Source organism: Pavona decussata, unplaced genomic scaffold (assembly GCF_977016875.1).
Source record: "Pavona decussata unplaced genomic scaffold, jaPavDecu1.1 SCAFFOLD_155, whole genome shotgun sequence".
Classification (NCBI taxonomy): domain Eukaryota; kingdom Metazoa; phylum Cnidaria; class Anthozoa; order Scleractinia; family Agariciidae; genus Pavona; species Pavona decussata.
Genome location: NW_028145567.1, coordinates 4,184,552 through 4,203,650, shown reverse-complemented (window position 1 = coordinate 4,203,650; position 19,099 = coordinate 4,184,552). Strand labels below are relative to the sequence as shown.

Here is a 19,099-nt window from a genome sequence, read left to right as displayed (position 1 = left end):
GAACTCAGGAACTTAGGAACTCAGGAACTGAGGGTGGCCCCTACAGGGCTTCGTAACTACAAGTTGCAGTATTTTAGAAGATTTTCTCGAACTTTACGTCGCTCGAACAAAGCGTAGATAAAATTACCCAAGACAAATTTTACTTATGTTTTAGAATATCAACTCATTTGCTTACAGCTGGAATAACAGACAGAATGAGCTTGTCCCACATGGCTAAACACTTCCTCTCGCGTAGCGTGAAATACAAAGTCGCACTAAATATTGAAAACTTCCTTTTCAGACCGTGGTTAGAACTGAAATTTTCCTGCAAAGTATTTACTTGAGGCCTCCTCAATCTATTTATGATTACAGAGTTTGAATAAAAATTTCTTTGTTCGTACGCGAAACAAACTTTCAGACCAGCCAATTTTGCTTCCAGCTTTCCGTGTCTTTGAGACCGCCGACAGCCAGAACAAATTTTTAAAAATTCCGGCGGGATTTCGAAAAACGAATGACACCATGTTTGTTGAGACGATAATACCTACAAACAAACCAAAGCGCAATGAAAACTATATTTTTTAGCGCGACCGAAAATTTTGATTTGCTTGATGTTAATAGACATTCGTTCTTAAAGCAGTCCTTTTCTCCGGTTTCAACTGAATTAACGTATCTCCCTGCGAAAGTAGTTTAGTCGTTTCCAAAGCAAAGCAAACTCGAAATCGAAAGGACACTCGAGAGAGTTCTTTTCCGCCTGGGCCATATTTTCATCTTTGATAAACGGTTAACCGGATGTCGTTTTGGTCTATGAGTTTGATTGACAGGCGATTGGCCAATGGGAATACATCATTGCCTCCCGTTCGCTGACGAACGGCGTTCGGTTAAATGTCTGGGCTCAGCGGCAGGCGTTTCCTATCCTTCTCCGCCCCTCCCCCCCCCCCCAGCTCCTACTTTTTTGCTCCTTTTTGCCCAATGCCCTCGCGCGCTTACCCCGCTTGGCTTGAAGGAAACGGAAACGACTGCTGCGCAGGCTATTCGCATTCAATAGACCATTTCCAAGTTGCTGTGAACCTCATTATGAAAGCGAGGCTAAGTGCAAATCTTTTCACATGAAAATAAGTTTTGTTTGCGTATGAATGCACTTAGCCTCGCTTTAGTAATGAGGTTCAAAGCAACTCGAGAATGGTCTATTGAAAACCGCTCCATGATGAAGAGTGACTTATCACTTCAGATACCGTCACAACCGCCTCAAAACGGGCATGGATTTTCAACAACACGGGTTTGGAAAATGACATAATGATATTGGTCTGGATTTGAAGAACCGGGCGGCAAATCCCCGACAAAACTTCCGTGCACTACCCTCAGACTGTACACAGCTTGTGACGAGCACGGTGACTCGTGAAAAAAATAGCTGTTGAATATTTTAGACAAATGTTTATACGTTCTGCGTACAAACGGATTCTATGACTTACCGGCATTGAATACAAGAAGACAACAATAGCGGCCACAATGATAAGAGTGATGAGCACACCAATGATGATCCATTTGTAGTTTCTCCAAATGATGTAGCGTAGAGTTTTGAATGGTGACGTGAACCAACGGAACGAAGTCGCTGGGCGGCTGGGGAAGAAAATGACGCGTAGTGTGTCATAGTTAATTCACAACTTATACAAGCAAATCAGATTGGTTGACTTGATTAACAATATGCGAGTTACATCCGGCACGATGTGTCGAATGTTACGGTAATTCCATACAAAATGCAGGGCTTATAATGAACAATTAGGGACTTTACGCAAACACGACGCCGACGGCAACGAAAACGTCAATAAAGAAAAGGCTTAATGAGCTAAACAATGCTGTGCACGTGCATTACAAATTTTGGTAGATTTCGTCGCCATCTTCGGCCAAACAACAACGTGAAATGCCCAAATTCAAGGTTTTATAGAGAGCGTGAGCACATGACAGTAAATTTTCATTTTCTGTGCTAACTTGAAGACCGTTCCCACCAGTTCTGTTACTGGATAGTTCGGCCACATTGTAGAAGTTGAACGAATTGAAATAAGCGCAAAGAAGTACAAGTAACACGAACTTGTATTTTCGAGTGACGTTTTTGTTGGCGTTGCCGTCGTGGTTGCGTAAAGTCCCCATTAATCCACGAGCGCGCGGTGGATGTGGAATGATCCAATAATCATCCTATATCCAATCCTATGTCCTGAGTTGAGTAACCAAGAAATGCTACTACAATCCCCCACTCCCCCGCAAAATCAATGATGAATTCGCGCGCAAAGCAAAATGCGCCATTTTTCCATCATTGAAATGGGGGGAAGGGGTGGTCTTAATTTTTCATTTGAACTGTCCAAGATTCAATCTTGGAATTACATTATCCGTTGATCCAGTTTTTAACCATCATAATTATAGCCTGTGCTTGTAGTTTATGAGCATATAAGTCCCTTTACCAACCTCGAAAGCATGTTGAAAGCATGCGTTAAGCTTGGAAGATTTCAAAGAGGTGTACAAGCAGTGAGACGACACGTTCACTAACCAATTATTTCTCCCTATTGTAACCGGCTTATCCCAGAATGCTAGTCCTACATTACTAACTAAACCTGAATGACGGACCACCGACTTACTTAGGTTCCTCTAGTGTTGGGTTCTGGTTTGGTTCATCTCGGCCTTTGCCGGCGGGTTTGGCTTCAGCTTCTTCTTTAGAAAGCAACTCTATGGCCATTTCCACTTTACCCTACCAAAAAAATAAATAAACAGCTGTTACCTCAGCTGTTAAAGCAAATTGAAGTTAAAATGTTCGAAATAATGTCTTAATTCCAACTTTTATTAGAAAAATTGGAAACAACATAAGAAGTGTACAAAAATTTGCATGCAACTATCGCCTATGTTTCTCTCGGGCGACGCCATTTTGGACTTATGACGTCATATGGCCGCCGCTTGTCATGAAATCCAAAATGGCGCGCGAGAGATTTAAAACCGAAAGTGGGCGATAATCAAAAGCTCTTTTGTCCAAAACGCAATCTACTTCCATGTTTTCCAGTTAGATTGTATTTTCAACAATTTATCGTCGCCCTATTGCAAGAGTGTACGTTCCCTTTAAGGTTTTCTTTCTAAATTATCTCAAGGTTAGTGTGTCTTCGGCGAACTAATTCTAGCGAATCACCAAATCTTTGATTGTTTTGTGAGCAAGATGGGCTTGAACCAGTTCAAATTTGCTTATCTTTGCTGTATTGTTGCGAAAGTACTTATTATGTTTGCGCTGAGATGTTTTTCAAAGAGAAACTGTCGCAAAATGACTGAGATGCTTCGCTCGTGCTGTTTTTTAGATCAGCTTCGTCAACTCTTTTTCCTCGAGCGCCGGTCTTGTTTTCGTTCGCCATTAGTCGAAAATAAATCGCTAATAACCTGGCCCCAGTTGTTCAAAGAGCGAATAACTTTATCCACTGGATAAGTCACTAATACTTTTGACAAGTTTTCCACACAATTCCATTCTTAAATTTGACATATGCTTCTACTCTACCTACAAATTATAGGGCTATTGGGAAAATCTTGCACACATTTCATCTGCCAGGTAGCGACCTATCCAGTGGATAAAGTTATCCGCTCTCTGAACAACTGGGGCCTGCTCTCTAAATTTTAGCATCATTAAAAATAGTATCCTCTGAAACCACCTGACCAGAAAGGTTTAAGCTCTTCGATTCCTTTCCAGTGTGAAAACGGCGAGTCATGCACTTTAGTTGCACTTTTTTAGAGTATAGATCAAAACTTTCAGACCCGAACATGTGGGATTCCTGTGGCCCAAGTGCCGCTAACCTAACCACTCACCGTCAACTGCATCTCCTCGCCCGCCTCCTGGGAGGCACAGGGCCACCAGCCATACACTCTCTTCATTTCAAACAGCGACACAGACTCCACGCTACTGCTGGCTCTGCCTTCATCATAAGAGGGCAACTGCTCCAGACTACAGCGCCTAGCGCTCTTGGCTGGTTTGGGCATACGATTCAGGTTCAATTCTACCTGACCTGCAAAAGCACCAACCAGGAAAATATTTAGTCTTGCGTGGAACCTTCAACGTTTCACATTTGTACAAGCTTACTGGAAGAGTTACGCTTTTGTATCCCCAATTAAATTTTAATGCAAAAAATCATCCAATTTTGACCGTCTTTGACTCTTCAAACGTAATACCATGTACCTGTCCTCGTTCGTTACTGGGCTTTTAGAGCTCCGCTTCATGGCCTTTAAATTTTAAAAATCCTCATCGATTTTTAGTTTTCATTTCCTCATAAGTACACTTTTCATTTTCTCTAAAATGCCTCACTAAAATGCTAGTATAATGTACAAAAGCCTAGTAAAAGTCTTACAACTCTTACGTCAAATCGTAAGAATTATCTTTAACGTGGTTGTTAAGTTTCGGCAAAAGGATAAAACCATTTCTCGAAAGCTACTGAGCAGTACTTCCACTGTGGCTGTTGTTCATGCTGTTCAAGGTGGTTCCAGCAGTTGAGTTAGTTCAAATAGAAGAAAGATCCTCGCAATTAGTACGCAACTTAAGCAGTTGCGAAAAGAAAGCCTGAAAAAATTCAGGCTTGAACGGGATTCGAACCCATGACCTCTGCGATGCCGGTGCAGTGCTCTAGCAACTGAGCTATCAAGCCAACTGGGAGCTGGTCATATTGTGAGTTCGTAATATACTCGTGAAGGATGAATAAATAAATGTAAATATATGAAACATATATTTTGAACTGTGGATGAAAGATCAAATAGAAGATCCTCTTCTATTTGATTTTTCATCCGCAGTTCAAAATATATGTTTCATATATTTACATTCGGTTGAGTTAGTGGAAGAAATTTCAAATGAATAGAAAAAGGGATTAGTTTCTAAACTGTGGTGCTGCGTCGGCGGGAGAGTAGCCACCGTAAAAAAGATTCGAGAGCTGGCGTTTCGAGAGTCAACTCTTCGTGAGAACGAATCAGCTCTCGAATCTCTTTATGCTGGCCAAATTACGTTATCAACTCAGTTGATAAAAACAAACATTCTCTCAAATTAGTACTTTCCTGTGAACAGGGGTTTATCTATTTCCGGAGTGTTTTTTTAATTCCGGAGTACAAAATTTTACACTTATTACTCATGACATGTGTACTTTTTCCTTAATAATCTAAAAAAGTGTACTTTGTAGTTATTAATCAGGAAATTCATCTTTTACGATTAATAATCGTGCATGTTACGATTAATAATCGTACCATTCAAGATTATTAAGTACGTTTGACACATTATACAGTTAATAATCGTAAAGTACGCGATTATTAATCGCGTTTGACAGGAAATGCAGTTATTAATCGTAAATTGCGTTTTCTCGGTCAAAACAACAATCATGGACGAATTCACTTGACGGCCGCCATTTCGAAAATTATTACGAAGTCAACCACTGCTCTTCACTGCGCTTGCTTTGAAAAAAATCTTACAAAAACGAATGCCTTATAGGACTATACTTCCCTCGAGGTTTACTTCTAGTTTGCCCGTGAGTTCGCGAATGATATTTTCCTCATTTTCACTCTTCGACAAACAACAACGCGAGCGGAATTCGTCAAGTACGGCAGTGCGATAATTATCTGAAATGTTTGCGAAACTTTTCAAACAAAACGAAGATCTTTTTAAGTCTTTTGTTTTAAAACTAGCAAAAGAAAAATTTGTCTAATGGGTTCACAAATTCAGACCATTTGACGTTTGTATTTTGTTCGCGTTTCGAAGCTTATAACACACCGTGAAATCAACAAGTGGTCGAAAGCTTCGCTGGTATACTCGCATAATATTTTCGCTAATTTGCACCGTTTCGCGTATAATTTTTGGGAACACATCATTTCAAATAAAGAAAAAAAAAGGAAAACGAAAAGTAGGTCGCTTTGACCTGATATTATTTCTGCTTTTGAGGATATCTACGGAATTAAAACTTAGAAATTTATCACAAACTGGGAAAGAGAAAGCCCGACGAAAACAATTGAAAACGCTATCTCAAAATTCGCGAACGACGTTTTCACTCACCAGCGGTACATGACAAATCAAAACAATAAACTGGTCGTAAAAACTACTCATAAACTGAAGGCTGAGCTTAGATTCTGAATTAACTAATAAATTTAATATATGATTCAGTCTGTGCAGACTACGATAAACAACTGTATCTGGGTCGAAGCGTTTCTAATTATGTATGCAAAGTCGACTACTTTGACAAAACAGAATTCTGTATCAGTTACAGGTCCGATGCGAATCGAAGCGCCGCCAAAGCACGACCAGAAAACTTCGAAAGCGAGATGTTCCTGCGACGGGAATCCAGCGAAATACAATGGTTCGCTAATTCGTCGAATCCGAAGCAGGATTTATCGATGTGTTCTCTGCAAGAACACCTTCGATTCGTACGCAAATCTTCAGAAATCTTACAATGGAGATCCGTTCAGTCAAAACAATCGCGAAGCCGCTCGTTGACGCGGCTTCGCCGCGACTTTCGCGGTTTACACCCCATTTAAGCCGCAGCTGCACCACTCGCTGTGAGAGGGTTTTGCCAATCAGCCGAGATTTCCCGGAAAGCCGCCTACAACACTAAGTTTTATTAAAAAGGCTTTGTTAAATATTTCTTTCAGGAAAGCCATGTTCGAGACTTTTTTAAAACGCAGTTCTGCCAATGCGTAAACTTCCGACGTGTTTTCAAGTTTTTATTTTATCCATCAGTCGAACGGCCGATTTTAACTGAACCCTATAAACTAGCTAAAAAACGTATTAAACAACAAGATTATATTCAGATGGCTAAAATTATTTTTATTTAGCCAGAAATACAATTTTTACAAGCAGTCATTCATAAACTTGATGACCAATTCTGTAAGTTTAAGTATTTTGCGCGGGAAAAAACAGTGAATCAGAAATCAAATAATCGATTGAGAAGGCTGAGTAGGATACAGTAGAGATATTATACTATTTAATACGTTCTTTTATCCCTTGGAATTTTAGATAATACATTTACTGAATTTGATCTCACCTTTTACATTCCTGTGTTTACTCGTTCACTGATGGAAGCCGACGCAAGTACGGAAGGACAGGCCTCAGCGTTGTTGTGATACACAATCCATTCTTTAAGTCTTTACCTTTAAATTTGGTCTTTCCACCGCTACCATTGATTAAAAGAGCTGGCGATGATTAGATGTTTAAAATTGACGTTCAGTCACTCAGCTTCGGCCGCTGTGAGGTAAAATAATCGCACGCAAAATTTAAGTTTGCGAAGTTTACATTTCTTGCCAAGTGTTCAGGATCAACCGCTGCGAACACAACTTGATAAGTGTAATCCACCTTTGATAATTAGCAATGCAAAATCTGTTCCTCTTGTAATTCAGCAGGTATTTAGATCGGCACACAGATATTTCCCAAAGAGAAAGTCAGCGTCTCCGAACATAGCTTACCATGATGTAAAGTCAGTAAAGAAAAGCATTCAATTTTCATGTGTTCTCACGTAAACTACAGCGATGACCAATTCTGTAAATGTTCCTGGATCGTACTGTTTTTTTTAGATCACACTAGCGCTTTTTTTACGGCGAAAGAAATACTCTGACTCGAAGCTCGACTGTGATCAGTACGAAGAATTTCTTCAACGGTCATTGAGCTTCGTGAGAACGCGCCAGCTAATGGCGCGTTCCATTTGACCAATTACAGAAGTAGCTGTCAAAATGTGTCCAATCCAATCACAGAGCCGGTTGTCATTTATGAGGATAAGTTCAACCCACTCAAACTCTGAAACACTGGTAAGAAATCCCGGCGCTTAGCCTGTGAACAGGCTTCCAAGGGCCCTTCCAAGTTGGGTACAGGACAAAGAGAAAAATCTGCGATCAGGGGGAGCGAAGCGCGGTTCAAGTTTTCTTTTTGCCGTACACACGACTTGGGAACCTGTTTAAAGGGCTATATGATTGAAAAATGATTGCCAAGGAATGATATCCTTAAACGATTGGACCGCACATAACGGTCATAGGTCGAGGGAAGTATAGTCCTATAAGGCATTCGTTTTTGTAAGATTTTTTTCAAAGCAAGCGCAGTGAAGAGCAGTGGTTGACTTCGTAATAATTTTCGAAATGGCGGCCGTCAAGTGAATTCGCCCATGATTGTTGTTTTGACCGAGAAAACGCAATTTACGATTAATAACTGCATTTCCTGTCAAACGCGATTAATAATCGCGTACTTTACGATTATTAACTGTATAATGTGTCAAACGTACTTAATAATCTTGAATGGTACGATTATTAATCGTAACATGCACGATTATTAATCGTAAAAGATGAATTTCCTGATTAATAACTACAAAGTACACTTTTTTAGATTATTAACTGCAAAGTACACATGTCATGAGTAATAAGTGTAAAATTTTGTACTCCGGAATTAAAAAAACACTCCGGAAATAGATAGACCCCTGTTTGTGGTACTTTTGATTACGTTTGTGTCTAACTTTTGGGTCGGTAGATAAAACTAATAACGAGTTACAATTCAAATGAAAGCTAGCGAGTCAATCTTCCCTGTGGTACTGTCGATTATGCTGTACAGGATGACCAGCATCAAATATCTCCTTAAAATCTCACTACTTGATCAAACATACAAGTCATGAGAATAAAGGAATTGATCACCAAAATGTAAAATGACTTGAACACAAATTCTCTCAACTAACAAGATAAGAAATACCTGGAAAATAGTTAGGAGAACTTACCTGTTGATATTGGGCCTTAAAGGATTAACACTAAAGCATTATTAGCACCATCAATAACACAGCGTACCTAAGAAGTCGTCTGGAGAGAACTTGTCATTGTCCCAAACTTGGATAACGAGTCGAGGAGGAACGCGCTCTTCTGTTTCGTCTAAACTCCAAAAATGCTCCTGCATCCAATTCAACAAAGTTTGTTTAGGAACGGTGCCAACAAATACAGAAGTATTTTTGCGCAGTTTATGACTATGTGGGAAAAGCAGATGTTTTGGGGGAAACTAGGCATTTTTTACAGATAATTAAGAAACAAAATACAAAGCAATGTATTGCGTTTTTTTCCAAATTGAAGCTTTATTATCTCTGAAAACTGCATGGTTACCTTAAGTTTTCTTTTTGGCTGCCAAGAACACTTGCTAAGTTCTGCTTTTTCCGCATAGTTTTAAACCGCGCAAAAATATGCCTGTGTTAGTAGGCACCACCCATAGGAAACCCGAGTTTCTCGAGATGCACAGAACGTATGCGCAGTAACAAAAGTAGGCACTGTCCTTAAAATACAGTAGATCACACTGCATACCCTTCTGGTTCAAACCATTCACTAAGAGAAAAGAGCAGATAAAATGAACTGCTAGTTAACTACCATAAATTACCTTCTTCCTAACAACTAAGACTTTCTCCGCAGCGAGGAACATAAAGGGAAAGACAAAACGCCAGTTGAAGTTTCCTTCACCATCCAGAGATCTGGGGAGAGCAACGACAGAATAAGAACGAGATATCAGTGAGAGATCTGGGGAGAAAGGTAAGAGCGCGAACGAGCGGGAATGGGAACTATCGGACACCAGGGACTACGTTTCCCGCCCTTTTCGTAACTGATCTCAAGCTTGTGATGACTTGTGTTCAGTTTGATCAAGTTCAAACTGGCACGCAAGTGAATGCAAGGCAATCACAGTTTGACTGAAGTTGGGCGCAAAATTGGTCTTAGTGTGGTGCTCTCTTTGGCATAAACGCGCGCAAGACTGCATTTGTATATTGCTGTTTTGGCGACTTGGGTCTACTTGCAAGACCGTTCGGTCACGATAAAAGTTTGTGTATGCAATTCGGTACTTCCAAACATGCAATGACAAGGTACTCAGTTAGTGGTTACACCGCCTTGCCAACAGCAAACAACAAACGCATGCAGTGGAATGAGCCAATCAGAATTCGAAGCAAGTACGCCAAGCGCGGGAAAACGCGTGCGAGCAAGTTACGATTGGTTTTGGTTTTGCTTCTCATTGGTTGCGAAAGTGGCGCGAGTTTTGCCAACCAATCAGAGAGCGGAGTAAAGTAGAACCAAAGGAAACGCGAAATTACTTTTTACACTCGTATGGAGAAGCAATTTAATCTGACGCTGTTGAGGAAGTACGGTTCAGATGACCTCAGAGTGTAACTCGCCTGTTTTTTATTGGGCATTTAACTGTAAAAGAAATTATTCCACACAAACCTGTAATGGACATCCGTTTTCTGGGATTCCTCAATCCCGGCAAGCCACCTAAAAAGTTAAAACAAGATTCTATATTAGTCACCAGTTGCGACCATGTTGTATGTTTTTCTCCTAACTGCAAAGAATTCCGTAACATTTTTTTTTTGCATTTGCATGAATAACCCCTGTATATGTTATGGTTCAATTTTTTTTTTGTTTTGTTTTGTTTTTTGTTTAAAAATTTTCAAACCAGTTTGATTTTTTCCCTTTGGGTCGATCATGGTAATGAATACTGCACAACAGAAAAAAATTAAACTGGTTTGACAAACGTTAAACCAAAAAATTTATTTAAGACCACAACATATACGTGTCTTCACTGTTCAAGACCTTCCTTGATCAAAGTGACTTTTAGATCTACAAATTCCAAGAAAAATTTCTGTAGAGCTGCGTGTTAAACAAAAACTTTCCTTTGTCTGGAGAACACTTTGAAAGCAAAACTCGATAGAACTCGGATAAAACGTGTTTTCAGCCAATCAGAGGACGCACAACTCACCCCTTCACGTAAATGTCACTCATTTGTTCTCCAGTCACGGACGTCTCCTCTAAGATCACATCAGCAGTGTTCCAGATAATTACTCGCAATTCATATCTGGAAAACAAGTGTAAGAACTTCCATTGAACCATGAAAAGCTATGAACATCTCAACCAGATTCTAAAGCCCAATACATACGGGGTTGAACCCTGAAGCGGCTGAATGTTGGTCGTACACACTGTTCTTGCGCCAATTAAGGACGGTGCCTCTTTTGCTACTGCGCATACGTTCTGCGCATCTCGAGATGGTCCGGGAAAGTCGGGTTTTATTAAGCTAACACAGAGATATTTTTGCGCGGTTTATAACTACGCGCGAAACTGAAGCAGTTCTTGTCAAGGGTTGTTGGAATCCAAAAAGAAAATTAGGGATAACCACGCATTTTTAAAAGATAATTAGCCGGCTTCAATTAGGGAAAAAATTCCATACATTGCTTTGCATTTTTCAGCTCTTTAGAATTGCTGTTGCTTAATTATCTCTAAAAAAAAATGCATGGTTACCCTAACACCCAATTTTCTTTTTGGATTCCAATAGTCCTTGCTAAGATCTGCTTTCCCCGTATAGTCATAAACTTCTGCATTAGTAGGCACCGTCCTTAATCATCCTTACGGCTGAAGCTAAGTGAACGTGAAGGTGAAAAGGATTGACTTTTCAACGCACAGTAACACTTTTGATATTGAAATACACAGAACAATATGATCAGGAGCCCGAATCTCAAATTCCCGAAGGGATTTCGGGCCCAACAAACACTTGTTATATCCGTTTTCTATGGATTTGTAGTAGTTTTTCGTACAAACTAGCCCGGTGAGTTTCTTAATGCCTAAAGGTATCACCTTTTAGCTTTTAAAACATCGTATTTCTGGCAATGAACATGGTATGCATAGGACCCAAAATGTTTTCGGAAGTTTTGAGAAACGCAAGCCTGGAGCGATCAAATAGCGGCAGTTGGATTGAGACCACTTGCTTCTTTAACCTGCTAGGCCACCTCCAGTTATGTCCGAACTGGCACAACTGAAGTCTAAGGAGCTGATTAGATGGAGGGAGGAAAATCCTAGAAGCTGGATCATCCTAGCACCATATGTATTCTGTATTCAGTGAACATGTATTCAGTGTACATGTCCTCGGCCCTAGCGCTGGGATCTTTCTAGCGATAGGATCTTCCTAGCTGAGAGATAAGAAGATCTTGGCACCATGTAAACAACCTCAGCTTCGCTCGGAAGGTCCTAATACTAGGGACTAAAAGAACAAGCATGGCGGCAGCCGAGCGTTCAGCTGCTAAAGAACGACAATTTTTCTTCATTTCCTTCTGCAACATTTCTGCATGTAAACCTAACGAAAAGTTGTTTCGCCTTATAGGATCTTCTTCCCTTTATGTAAACAGGGCCTTAATTACACCACAGTTGACAGCTGACGTTAGCGTTTGTCGTACAACTTTAATACAACCGGACTCGACTGATAGAAGCAGTATCTTAAAGTACCGGTGTGTCTCTGCAGCTAAACAGGGCCACAGAATTAAGTTTCTACACTTACTCTCCAGGTTTGCGAGGATTAACATCAAACGGTTGGCCAGGCGTTCCCATGTGCTTGGGGAAAATGTCCACCCACATCTGAAGTTTGCCCTACAAAATGAAGGCAAACAGGTTTGACAACGTTTATCTTAATCAGAGTGTATTCTATTGAGTGTATTTCGTAAGAGGAAAACTGGAGATAATTTTTAAAAATCCTTTAGAGACACAAGGATATACTTTATATTCCGTAGGTCAACTAGGGCTATTCCAGTTGTGTCTCCTAGAGTCCCTTTCAATTGAGTGTCCAAAGCAATTTCGTTTGCTTTACGACGCTATATGATTGGTTCCCAAAACTTGCGCCACTTTTTCAACCATTGAGAGGCAAAACCAAACCAATCGTGACTTGCTCGCACGCGTTTTCCCGCGCTTGGCGCTGCTTGACGTATTTGCTTCGAGTTCTGATTGGTTCATTGAAATGCTTACGTCTGTTGTGGTTGGTCAGAACAATTACTTTGGGTTTGGTTTTACGACACTCAATTGAAAACTGCTCAAAAGTGTTTAATATTCTTCCAATTGTAAATGAAACGGACCCTAAGTATTGCAGTCGAACCTCTTCTTAAGGTCACCTCCGTGGTGGGACACATTTCACTTTGGTCACGAAGACTATATTAAGGGCGATTTAGACGGTACGATTTTGCCTACGATTTGTCACATGCGTCACGCTTACGCCATGCCTACAACACGAATCGCGTCGTGTAAATCAACCTACAACATCCTAACGACAGACGCACACAACACGAAAAATGTCGTAGGATTTTAAAACATGTTTTAAAATCCTACGACAATCGTAGGTAAAGGCGATGTTGAGTGGCGAGAGTTGTGTACGATTTTTACATGAGGCAAGCAGCGCGCGCTCTAGAAATCGCATGCGACAGTCGAAGAGAAAATCGTACCGTCTAAATCGCCCTTTAGATAATGCCGAACGGTCCTTATCATCGACAGTTAAATTGGTTCAAAACAGACCACCATACACCTTTTTAATATACAAAACTACATTATACGGACAGTTTACTTGACTCCACTGTCATACAGAGATCTCCATATAACGGACATTTACTGCTACTGGATAAGCGGATTATTTTCTAACGAAACTGTGGTGCTGCGTCGGTGGGGAGTAGAAACGAATGTTTGCTTTATCAACAGAGTTGATTGGTCACCGTTGATTGAGTAAATTTCCCTGCTAGCAGAGGCCTCTTTTCCATTGTATTCGCTGATCTGACGGGCGTGAGTAAAAGAGACCTCTGCCCTGGGTCGAAACGGACTTGATTCAACCGCCGTCCGTAGTCGTGGACGACGCTTATAAAACGCATGCTCTCTGTATTGGTTGCTGACCGTGGCATGAGCCCACTGTCTCTCGCGCATTCGTTTACAATTACTCCGCTGTCATTTAGTGAGCCCGCATAGCGCTTAAAACATCACGTGACGGTTCGGTCGCTAGGTAACCGCAGTGCATACTCAACACAGTCCGTTTCGATCCAGGGCAGAGGTCTCTTTTTCTCACGCCCATCAGTTCAGCGAATGCAACGGAAAAGAGGCCTCTGCTGGTAGGGAAGAGTAAATTGGTCACCGTAAAGAGATTCTAGTGCTGACGTTTCGGTTTCGAGGGTTAGCCCTTCGTCATCACTCGAATTTCTTTATGGTGGCCAATTTACCTTTAGTTATCAACTCTGTTGATAGACCAAACATTCATTCATTTCTACTGTTTCGGTGTCCGTATTAAGGGGAAGTACGACAGAGATTTTTACCTTTTTTGGTGAAAATGGCGACACCTTCACTTAACTGAAATTCCTGAAGGAAACAACTCATGATCTGTTCTAGCGATTTTGGAAATAAAGATGCGAGAACTTGAAAAACGCTAAGTTGTATTCCAATCCGACTTAGTCCCTGTAGCCAGAGACACTCATCGACAGTTTTAGTACACTTAAATGGTAATTTATGACAAAACTGGTCCATTATTTTCAGGTTTCTGTAAATAGAAAAACGTTTTGGGTTTTTGAAAAAAAAAAAAGAAACAGAAACACCAAATCCCTTTGAGACGTCCCCTTTAAAGAGTCATTTGATCAACACTGTAATTACACAGGTGTCCCGACATTTGACTAGGATACTGGGCACCTATGTCGTACCAAACGTGAGTAGTGTATGGGGTTTAACATGCACTTGAGCGTTGATACCGGTGTACGATCAAGCATACTTTTTACCTTTGTCATTGCTACCATTACCACGCCTACCACACACAAAATGTGAGCGAGAAACACCGAAGAAAACTGACCTCGGAATCTCCTTTCGCTTTACAACTGTACACCCCCCTCCTCCCCCCCCCCCCCCCCCCCTCGTTAAAAACAACATACTTGTACCTGTTCGACGCTCGGTTGTAGCGAGTTAAACAGGGGCCTGGTCTCCACGTGCTCAGGAACTACGGGCATGGAATTCAACACGTGCAATGCCAACCGCTGGTCAGGTGGGCCCAGGTGCTGGTGAAACAGCATGCCTTCCTCTGTCGAATACACAGGAAAATAAAAACCTATACCCTTGAAGTCCTATTATATCACACCAACGTTCAAAGTTTTGACTGCTTTGGGCTTGCGGATGAAAACGTAGCCTACAAGAAGGCTACCCCGTTTTCAATTTATATATTTTTATGTCACTTGTACCCCAAACGTTCATAAATGCGCCCCCCCCCCCCCCCACAGGAAAAATCAGACACCACCTTAAAGTGCCCCTGGACGAAAATTTCATTTTCCATCTTTTTGCATTTTCGTGTAGAATATGACCTTCTTACTCATGTTACCAAATTTCAATCCTTTACGGCGATTGGAGGTATTTTTTTTAGCTTTTTATTCGAGATTTCACGGCCGCCATTACTTGGCCTTGTTCCGGAAGTTAAGGCTCAAATTACAGGAAGTGACGTCATTGGCTCAACACGAAAAATTCCACATGGCTAATTTTCATATGGATTCTACTTCATAAACTGTATTCTGCTGTTGCGAACTAAATAACAGCAGAATACAGTTTATGAAGTAGAATCCATATGAAAATTAGCCATGTGGAATTTTTCGTGTTGAGCCAATGACGTCACTTCCTGTAATTTGAGCCTTAACTTCCGGAACAAGGCCAAGTAATGGCGGCCGTGAAATCTCGAATTAAAGGCTAAAAAAAAAATACTTCCAATCGCCGTAAAGAATTGAAATTTGGTAACATGAGTAAGAAGGTCATATTCTACACGAAAATGCAAAAAGATGGAAAATGAAATTTTCGTCCCAGGGGCACTTTAATTACTCCTTCTCAGGCATGTATAAAGAAACTAAAACTCAAAATAAGGAGCCGGTTAACTGGACTTTCGTTTATCTATTTTGGAAAAGGTTGGCAATTTTGACTTGGTTACCTCTAGAAATAAAACGGGTAATGAAGACGACTTATATTAATTTAAACGATTATTGCCTTTCTTCCCAAAGCACGAGCTTTAAGCATAGGTACGTCTACAGAATACTTTGATAAAATTTAGCGTAACATCTAACCTTTCAGTTCGTCTTAATTCAAAATTACAGAAAAATCAAGAGGAAGACCAAAAAAGGTACTTTCTTTATTCTCTTCATCAATAAAATCCTCGTGCCCCCTTACCGAACTCTTGTAAGTTGTAGACCTTTCCATCAAGCACAAGCTGAGTGTTTCCAAGAAACTGTGGCTTGTTTAAACTGTTCAGCTCACACCAGTACTCCAAGATTTGACGAGGCGTCTGGGAGTCACGCCACTGATTTGGACCAGACCTGTCACACAATCAACATGTCACACTGTAACGCTAGCTACGTATCTTTTCTATACCATTCATTTTGGAAGAGTATTAGGAAACATGGGCAGGAGAATTGTGCTTACAACACTGCCCAAGTTTCGTTGCATCTTTTGTCCGAATCAGTGTCGTGAGTTGACTGTCATGTTAGTCACGCCACTGGTTTGAATCAAAGATGTAATCTGTATGCTCAGTGTTGAAGAGGATATGGCAAGGGATCGTTTATATTTCCTGTCCTAAACTGGTGGTAAATTTATCTTGGAAAAGCAGACACCTATTGCGGGCCACAAGAGAGTATCTGCGAACCCGAACAGGGAAGACGAGTTATGTGACGTCAGTATTTCTTAATCGTGACGTCAATATTTCTTAACCAATGAAAACTCGACAAACATATCCACAGAATCAGTCCACATGAATCGTGCCTGTTGCCGCCTTTTTCGGGCCAGAAAAATGGCGGTTAACGTGGTTGATTCTAAGGACAGCGCGCTGAGAAAAATTCGCGAACTAAGTGTTAGGTTTCAACAGCTCTATTCCGGCAGTTGAAACAAGAGCTGTAAAAGGTGTCAGCTTTCGCGGGCTTCGGTAAATTATGACTAAATAGTTCTCTTCACACAGGAAATGACAATAACCAGTGATTTCGCGAAGGGAAACAAATATAATAGCCTTTTTAATGCTAAGGCTCTGTTTACAGAAAACTGTCAGTATGTTCTAAATAGAGACAGTGAAAAAAAGTTTACGAAGTTGGTCACAAAAATGTGGAAAGGTTTTGAGCCGAAAAAATTCAGCGAAGAAAAAGGAATGTGTATCCTTTTTTACACTACTACAAAATCCTTTCAGATACAATAAAAAACTTGCCGATATGAAAATTTCATGTGTGGGCAAAGGTCTTTCCAGTAGACTACGAACGTACCACCCGACTACAACAATTTACAAAAGAGTGTTTCAGGATATTTCCGTCACTACTTACGTGCAGTAAGACTGTGGCAGCCCACAAGTCGAACGGAAACGAGACAAGAACCTGTTCTCCAGATCCACAACAGTTTCACCAATCAGGTCGTCCCTACCAATGACGTCATAATCCATGACGCTAATGCGCAGGTCCTTGATGATGGGGATAGTGGCGTTTAGTTCAAACATCCTAACGGAGAAAAGGAACAAAAACGACCTATTAGACAAGAAAGGAAACAAGCAAGGAAGCAGACCCTTGACTGTCTTGATTGTTCCTTGGTTAAGAGAGAAAATTTACTAAACTGGAAACATTTGCTTCTAGGTTGTGTTTCTAAAAACGTTTGTGCTTCAATTTACCAGCTCTAAGGTGCCCTGACTCCGCAATTTGATTTTTGTCACAGTCCCTTTACAGTTTAGGGACGGCTCTAAAAAACTGAAATTGAAGCTTTTAGAACACGTTACCCCTAATTAATGTTATCATGGAAACTTTCTTTCGCCTAGTCTACAGTGAATGAATTGTCGAGTACCGGAAAGCAAAGTATGGACGATCGAAAGGGATATTTCACGATTTCATGGGCGTCACACTGCTGTCAGTACGTTTAATGCAGTAACTGACTACTTTTGCGTCTAACGTAAGCAGCTACATTTGTCATTTCAGTTGCGTTGAGTTCACCTTAAGTTACAGATAAAATTCCAATTTGGAGTCTGTTCGACCCGTAGTCCATTTTCTTCTCTTACTTGTTGTTTCTGTGGTTACAGAGCTATTTTCTGTGATTTTCTGGGGCTTGAATGACATTCACGCGATCGAAATGAGACCTACAAATTGGACATAACTCTCACCCCTCCCCCTTCCCCACAACTCTCCTTCCCGGATCATGTAAAACGAAAACAGAATTTAATCGTTCAACTAAAGAAATTTAACTGCAGATTATTACAAGGAAAGCCTTCTTACTTTCCAAAGATGGGATTCAGGTTGTTTGGAACGTAGTTGTCTTTGTCAGATATCTTATTCTTCCCTAGATGCACGACAAGATAAGGATCAGCAAGCCCGCTGGTGTCCTGTGGTTGAAGGTCTAATGCCTGTTGAAAATAAAACACGTTGTAAAATGTACTATACGTTACATAAATTTTAACCATGTATTCATGACGTGACCCTTATCGACAAGAATAAACTGTCTGCTTCAAATTATCCGTGATCGGGATTACTTGCTTAAATTTCGCTACATTCTTTCAGCGGCAAAGCCAGCATTTCCGAGACAGAGGGCAGGGGGTAGTGAAAGTGCACTCTTCTCTCCCCTCTCCTCTCCCATTTTCCTCGCCGGCTCGTAACTGGCCGCCTCAAGATCAAAAAACTTTCGAGAAAGCCCAGCTGCTTTGAAAAATTCCCACACGTTATACAACACATTAGCTATTTCATTACACAGTATCAAACGACTATAAACAAAACTTATAGTACAGGAGTTCTTTTGGTTTTCGCATTTACACACACATTTATCACTTTGTGTACATGTGTTATTAAGGGTAGAAATGTGCCATTGTGAAGCTCTACTTGTAAAGTGGAACAAAAGATCTTATAAAAAAAATCACTTGAAACCCACGAGATGTCAGGTTTTAAGTCATTTGATACAAGCCTTTAAACGTGCTTTCGAAATCACGGTGCATGGAATCACGTTTAAACGTGCTTTCGGTATCATGGTGCACGATCCATAACAAAACTTGCGTGAGACACGGGCTTGTCGCCCTTAAAAGCCGATTTAGACGGCAAGAATTCCGTAGTGCACACTGCTCGCGCCATACAACTCTCATCGTTCAAACAAAGTTGTTGTCTCACCCGAACAATGTACACTCTAATGACGCACTCCACTGGTTGGCTTGGAGGTAGTTTGCGTAGAATCTTAGGCGGCAAAGGAGCATTAGGATCGCTGGGGAGAGGATACAGTCTAAACGATCCCTGTAAATAAAACAAACAAGCAAAAAATTAGAAATTACGTTACAAACTCGAAATTATCCTAAACAATAAAAACAATGCTATGAAAATGAAATAGT

At 40.7% G+C, this 19,099-nt stretch overlaps 1 protein-coding gene and 1 long non-coding RNA gene across 5 annotated transcripts in view; one reads left to right on the top strand and one right to left on the bottom strand.

Annotated features, from left to right (window-relative positions):
• LOC146465963 (myoferlin-like) overlaps positions 1-19,099 on the bottom strand; it is a 63,489-nt gene that overhangs the window by 4,242 nt on the left and 40,148 nt on the right. For all 4 annotated transcript variants that reach the window (XM_085128336.1, XM_085128335.1, XM_085128334.1 and 1 more), the window contains 13 exons: positions 18,885-19,004; positions 18,006-18,133; positions 17,073-17,243; positions 15,940-16,085; positions 14,676-14,815; positions 12,284-12,372; positions 10,718-10,813; positions 10,186-10,233; positions 9,356-9,446; positions 8,782-8,881; positions 3,808-4,004; positions 2,607-2,716; positions 1,449-1,596 (listed from right to left, as the gene is read on the bottom strand). In XM_085128336.1, the coding sequence (XP_084984462.1) occupies positions 1,449-1,596; positions 2,607-2,716; positions 3,808-4,004; positions 8,782-8,881; positions 9,356-9,446; positions 10,186-10,233; positions 10,718-10,813; positions 12,284-12,372; positions 14,676-14,815; positions 15,940-16,085; positions 17,073-17,243; positions 18,006-18,133; positions 18,885-19,004 (1,584 nt within the window). The remainder of the gene's footprint in view (positions 1-1,448; positions 1,597-2,606; positions 2,717-3,807; positions 4,005-8,781; positions 8,882-9,355; positions 9,447-10,185; positions 10,234-10,717; positions 10,814-12,283; positions 12,373-14,675; positions 14,816-15,939; positions 16,086-17,072; positions 17,244-18,005; positions 18,134-18,884; positions 19,005-19,099) is intronic.
• On the top strand, positions 12,258-17,134 carry LOC146465964 (uncharacterized). Its single transcript, XR_014868230.1, has 3 exons — positions 12,258-12,393; positions 15,867-15,892; positions 17,044-17,134. It is a non-coding gene; the product is annotated as an uncharacterized LOC146465964 (long non-coding RNA).